Here is a 6,523-nt window from a genome sequence, read left to right as displayed (position 1 = left end):
CAGGAGCTTCGAACCAGCAATTTCTCATGTCTCAAGCCTTTATATTTCTCATGCTCTGAAAATGGCCCACATGAGGCATTTTCTAGTCTCACTGACCCCTGGAAATACTGTCACCTGCCTAACCATGTCTAGAAGGGCAAGAAGATGTCACAAAGTGACTCATGGGGCATCCAAGGGCATAGCTCAGCCCTTTTCTTGATGCCAGCTATGTGCATTTGCATGTGAATGTGCATATGTGAAGATACCACCTAGGCTTGCCCATGGCAGGTGAAGATGCACAGAGAACAATATCAACAGGGAATAATGAAACTGAGGGTCTTCATGATTTTGATTTGTGACTAGAACTTTAGAAATCATTTATTTTCTTCTCTCCCTCTCTCTCTTTCTCTAGATCTCTTATGTTTCAGCTCCTGAGCCCTAAGGTGGAATGACCCTCTTGAAACCAGACAGAGGGACACCATATCTGATCTCAGAACTGTCCTCAAGGCCTGAAGAAATAATTTATTACCCTTACATCACTTCCGACCAATTAGCTCCTAGCAGGATCTCAAACCCCTAACCCACAAATCTTATGATTTTGCCCTATATAATCTGTAACCTACACGCCACTGTGGAGGGACTTGGGTCTTTCAGAGCATGAGTTTGCCCATATTCTTGATTAACTAATTTTATAATAAATGACTTCTTTTCTTCACTGCAAATTCCTACTTGTGCATTTCTTTCTGCCAGTGTGTGCAGGTGGATGGACTAAAATATTGCGGTTCGATAACAATAACACTCAAATATTTGCATTTCTGTTTGGAATTTATTTTTGGTATTTACCCCTCCACCCCTACCCCTGGCCCTCTCCACTTCTTCTTTCTATACCACCCTTACCTTAATCTGCTTGTTTAGGCAGATGATGATTATAATGTCAATAGTTTTCTTAAGCATGTTCTCATTGACAACAAGTGGAAAAGGTATCATTGATTTTTCTCAAAACACTTATCATGTTAATCCACCCATAAAAATTGAGAGTTGGTTATGGTGTAATTGCTAATAAAAATTATATTAAGACAAAGATCATCTTTGTAAGGCAATTGGTTTATAATTAGTTCACAAGAACTGATGCCTTTAAATACATTGTTAACTTAAGGCTGGTCTTCATCTAACCAAACCATCTCTCTATACATTTTGTCTCTGAAAAGTAGACTGCGGTCTTGCCTTCCACCTGCAGTCCTCCCAGGAATATTTCAAAGTCCTGTCTGGTTCAGTGTCCATGCCGACACAGAGATGGCTATTATGCTATAGCAGCCACCTAAGTTAGTTCCCTTGAAAACAGATGGAGTGGTGCAATAAATTGCATTTGTTTTTAATAAAAATAAATCAACATAATTTGATCAAGTCTTCTTTCCAATTTAACAGAAACTAGCCTTATAAAAGTGAGGGATAAGGGTGGATGCTTTTATAAATACTTGAGTTGAGCACTTCACTAACATCGGCAGAAAGGTAAACTATTAATTGGCTTAACTGCTTCACCCAGGCGAAGAAAAAATTTAACTCTTGCTGGATAGAATCTCATTATCATAATGCTACCCAACTTTATTATAATGCTAATCCTAATTCTTGGTCTCCTGAAAGCACACAAGATCTTCCCATTAGCAACAAAAGTGCAACGATGCCTACCTATTTGGTGTTTTATACATTTCATAAGAAACTGAGAAACAAACTTTCATCACAGAGTTAAAATATTTAATGACAAAATTAGTTTGCTGTTATACTGAATCATGAGCAGGTGTTACTTGTCTCTGAAAGAAACAAAAATTATTTGACACCTTTGAGAGCTTCTGAAGAATAACTGTACAACAGACATCAGCAGTGTCACAATTCTAAAAATTAAAAGAGAAATCTATCTTTAATATCCCATATTTAGGGCATTCTGTAAATATTTTTACATAAATGCACAACCTTTGCTAGCCACAAAAGTAGTATTAAAACAGATTTCACTGTAATTTGAAGTCTAACACATCAACTTAATTTTTTCAGAGCTTAAAAAAAGTTAACTACTGATCTTGTTACATTTTACAAATACATTCTTTTAATATGAAACATTAACCTGAATAACTGTATACTTCCTGTACACAGATATCTAATAATACTAGTGAAGAATACTACAACTACGTTCCAGGAAGTGATAACACTGGGAAATTTCTTTTCTTTATGCATTGTCAATACAATTTAAGGAGTTCTCCACAGAAATATAGTATCCTGAAAACCCATAGCGAAGTGCAGAAATAAAAGGAATGGAAATTAAATGTCTTCTAGCAAAGCTAAACCAAATGGATTGGTCCCAAAAAATGTGAGTCATTTTAGCAATTTTCTCTAGGTTAGATTGTATCAATATTTTGTATTGCAGCACCTTCTACAAAGGGTGCTGCAAAGAACTTCGGGTGTCATCACAGGGCTCCTGTGCAAGAGGTCAGGAAGTCTAGGAGGGTACAGGGATTGCTGTTCTGGCCTCTCTGTGGGGTGGAGGCCTACGTAGGACTGACACTGGGCGGTCAGGGGCATGACCACAGCCTGAAAGTAAATTAATAGAAGAAGCTAATAAATATTCAGATATGCTTTCTTCTAATCCAGCCTATTTCCAATAAGACAAGTCTAAAAGGATAAACAGAGAGTGAGGAAAGCAGGCAAGATGTGGAATACTTATATTTACGAAGAGTAACTACCATAATTCGACCAGGGAGGAAGAAACTCAAATTTCATAGTATGCTTATGACCTCATCCTCTGCTACTCTAGAAGCAGCTCTGCAAACACTAATGTTAGATAGTTGGCAATAAATTGTATTTTTGAGTTTGGCCTATTGTCAGGGGTTTTTGATTTACCTTTTCAATTATTTATATCAACTATCTCTGAAGCTAGAATCCAATTTGGGAAGATGAATCTCAATCTGTCTGTCTCTCCCTCCCTTCTTCTTTCCCTCCCTCCGTCCCTCCCCGCTTCTCTCTCTCTCTCTCTGTTTTCTGAATTGAGGTCTGCAAACAAAACCTATTTGGAATGATATTTTGGGCTTTCCTTAGAATTTATAAATGCCTTTAATGGTACTCACCAGATAACAAGTTTTTTTTTTTCTTTAAACTTTTTGGGCACCAAAAGAAAAGTACAAAATAATATAGTAAACTTATATAGTTTTCCAATAAATTTTACAGAGTTCTCTTGAATTGGATCATCTCCCTAAGAGGATTCAGAAATTTGTCTCCGGCAAATCCCATACCCTTTTGATATGTAGTGCCTAAGATAATTTTTTTCCCCAATAGCCCAACTTCCTATCTCCCTGGGAACCACTTTATCAGGAGAATTTAAGCTATTTAAATGAGCATAAATAATCCCAAAGTCATTTTACACTGCTATGTAAGAGGCTACAATACATGTAGACTCAATCGGCTCAATGAGTAGGAAGGGACAGAAAGGATCCTGAAGATTCAGGCAGCTTAAGAATCAAGGCGCTGTAGTGGGAGGCTGGCAATGTGCCTGGGTGTGCAGCTTGCCTTCTGTTTCAAGAATACAAAAGCATAGCTCTTATGTCTACCATTTTAATCTTCTAAGAAACAAACTCCTAGACTTTAAACCGAAGACTACTGTGAGTAATGCAAAATTGGGTGTGTAAACCAATGTTTTTCAATCTGACTACAGTGTAAAGGCTTCAAGAGTATACTATTTTATGTCAGGCTGGGCAAGCTTCAATTGCCATGAACTACAATTTGTCAAGAAACCCACACTTTAAATTACATTAAATAAATAGATATCAATAACAACATCAAAAGTTCCAAAAATCAGATACCAAGAAACTAAAAGCCATTTCCCAAGGACATTATGTCTAAAATAGACATGACTTTGTAAAAAAGAAAAAGAAGAAAGATTTTAAATGTAGTATCTTTTCACATTATCATCTACACAGACCTTTATCTGGACAAATCAATTCTTGATGAAAATCCAAGCTCTTTTCAATACCAGCTACTGGAATTTGGGATGATGACAAAAGAAATAAACAGCCATGAGTGTACAGGTTTTTAAATAGGCTTTTCCTTAGGTCTTTAATCTCAAATTTTAAATCTTCATATGATAATTCCAAATAATCAGCCTGGAAACAGGTAGTGAAAATATTTAAACTGTAGCTCAGAAAAGAGATTTCTATCTGTGATTCTGATTTGTTTTTTTTGAATGCTGATGATGGCTCATGCAAAAGATTACTATATAAAAAGCAAAATCTAAGACTGTTGTTTCCCCTGATAAACCCAATTGTTTTCCATAATATAGATTTATGTCTCAGGATACAGAATCTTAACCTTCAAATTAAGAGTAGCCAGGAGGCTGAGTGAAACCAATCAATCACTGCTTGACTTTTATTTCCAACCAGGGACAATAACATATGATGTCACCATATTAAAATGTCTTCCTGCTTAATATCAAGAAAAAAAAATTCATGATGACAGTTTAGACCCAACTCAGTATAACATTTGGTCCGAATTTCATATTCAAACTACCCCCCAACCCCAAAAAAAATCTTAAGAAAAGGGAAAACACATGAAAACATACACATATACACGGTGGGAAAAGACAAAACAAAATGAAGCCATTGCTATTGCAGCACTCTTAGCAGGATCATTAGGGAAATGTCTAAATACAACATCTCTTTTTTATATTAACATCTGAAAAGGAAAAACAAAAAATCTAAATGTCCATATATTGGATAAAAGAAGCAAGTGGAGGTCCAGAATTCTTGTAAAAACTGCTGAACAAACTCTTCCATTTCTCTTAAGAGGGTCACCAGGATAGGCAGTTCCTCAACATTTGTGCTTCATGGCAAGCTAAGGAGAAAGAGGCATGAGAAGAGGGAGACGTTATTAGCGGAGGGGAGAGAGAATTCACTGGGCTGCTCCTTCCCCACGTCCATGTTGAGAAGCGGCACCAAGATTGTGCTTGCTGGGGTGGATCACAGTGGCATCCAGTAACCATGCAATTTTCCCCCAAATCTTCCATGGAGTGCCACGTTTGTTACTCCTTACAGTGTTTTTGTTAGTGTCTGTATCCAGGTGGGGGAGAGTGCTGCATGGTGGTGTTCCTTCATCCCACTGAAGGAAGGAACAAATGGAAAAGCCAACACACAGGCAAAATGAATGACCGACCCTAGGGGACAGGTGGGGATAGAAGAGCAAAGGCCTCTGGGCTCCCAGGTTACTAGTCATCTAGGAAACCCAACACTCCTCGAATGTATGTATTTACTGACATCCCGTAAAGTACTAAAAACCAATAACTGTAGAGAAACCATCTTCAATAATCCACTCAATATCCAGCCTGGACATTTGCCCAAGTCCAAAACACTTGATTAAACTGTGTTCCTGACCAGGGCTGAACAACGGACCAAGTCCAGACCTTGGTTTACTTCTCCTCCCACTGGTATTTGAGAAATGTGGTTTATAAATGGAAACAACAACTACCAGTGTATCATTCAACAGCTTCCCAGGCCCAGCTGGAGCCCCTGATGATATATTTAAGGCAATGTATGCAGGTACAGAACATAAACATCTGACATTGCTCTCCTTAGTCAGATCCTTTCCGTGGAGCCCATACACTGATGTGGATCAGAAGGCAGAGGCTGAAGTTGAATTGTAATTCCTCACGTGCCCAGAGTGCGATATCAGGGATTAATCCCTGAGCTTGCGGCTAGAGGGAGGGTGGGAAGGTAGGTGGCAGAATTCTACATTTGAGAATGTTTTTTGAGCAAGGAGCAGATGATTCTCTGCAGGCAATTACTTTGTAGAAAGCCCTGACAACTGCATCATGACCAGGTTATCTGCCCTTGAAGCAGCAAGGGGAATTACTGTGATTCCACCCAGTGGTCCTCTGCATCACGCTGGAAGATGTTGATAATCCACTTCTCCAGTGTAACCTGGGGCAACTCTAGGCCTCCCCTCTCCTTCTTGATGTTTTCAACAGGGAGTTACAACTGGGAGGGAGGTTGCCACCTCGGCTAGGCCAACGCAAAAGCAGCATCGACATTTCTCTTGCAGCTGGTGCACCGGGGCAGAATCAGCATGTGATGGAGAGGGGACGGTGGGTCTAGCTAGCCCTTCTGTTGCTACACTAATCTCTGCTTGGGCAACCTCAGCGTGGTGCCTCTGCCTAGTGAGGACAGCCTAAGTGAAGACCTCTACAGGCCTGCGGTGCTGACTCCAACAGTCCGTAAACTGTCGGACAGTGTTTGTGAAGTCCTGAGTATGGCCAGGTGGCTAATAACTGCTGACCTCAAAGAGCTTATAGTCCTGGAAACATGGTGGGTAAAAATGGCAAGGCCAGGGCTCTCCCTCTGATCTGTCCCACTCCTTGGCCACCCTGAGCCCCTCTGCTGTGTGGCTCCACTTCTTGCTCTCTGTCTCTAGTTTTTCTACATTATTTAGCAACGTGGAGCATTCGAATCAACACAGAGCTGTTAAGAGTTGTACATAATGAATAATAATCATAAATATTTGATCGGTGCTG

At 39.4% G+C, this 6,523-nt stretch overlaps 1 protein-coding gene across 1 annotated transcript in view; it reads right to left on the bottom strand.

Moving 5' to 3' along the window:
* Positions 1–1,709: 1,709 nt before the first annotated feature.
* The window catches only part of STXBP6 (syntaxin binding protein 6), a 170,480-nt gene continuing 165,666 nt past the window's right edge, over positions 1,710–6,523 (bottom strand). Inside the window, exon 6 of the mRNA XM_011375944.2 lies at positions 1,710–4,851. Coding sequence (XP_011374246.1) covers positions 4,828–4,851 — 24 coding nt within the window. The 3' untranslated portion in view covers positions 1,710–4,827. The remainder of the gene's footprint in view (positions 4,852–6,523) is intronic.

This window comes from Pteropus vampyrus, unplaced genomic scaffold (assembly GCF_000151845.1).
Source record: "Pteropus vampyrus isolate Shadow unplaced genomic scaffold, Pvam_2.0 Scaffold281, whole genome shotgun sequence".
Taxonomy (NCBI): Eukaryota; Metazoa; Chordata; class Mammalia; order Chiroptera; family Pteropodidae; genus Pteropus; species Pteropus vampyrus.
The sequence above is the reverse complement of the archived record's forward strand: the minus strand, read 5'-3'. Positions and strand labels throughout refer to the sequence as shown.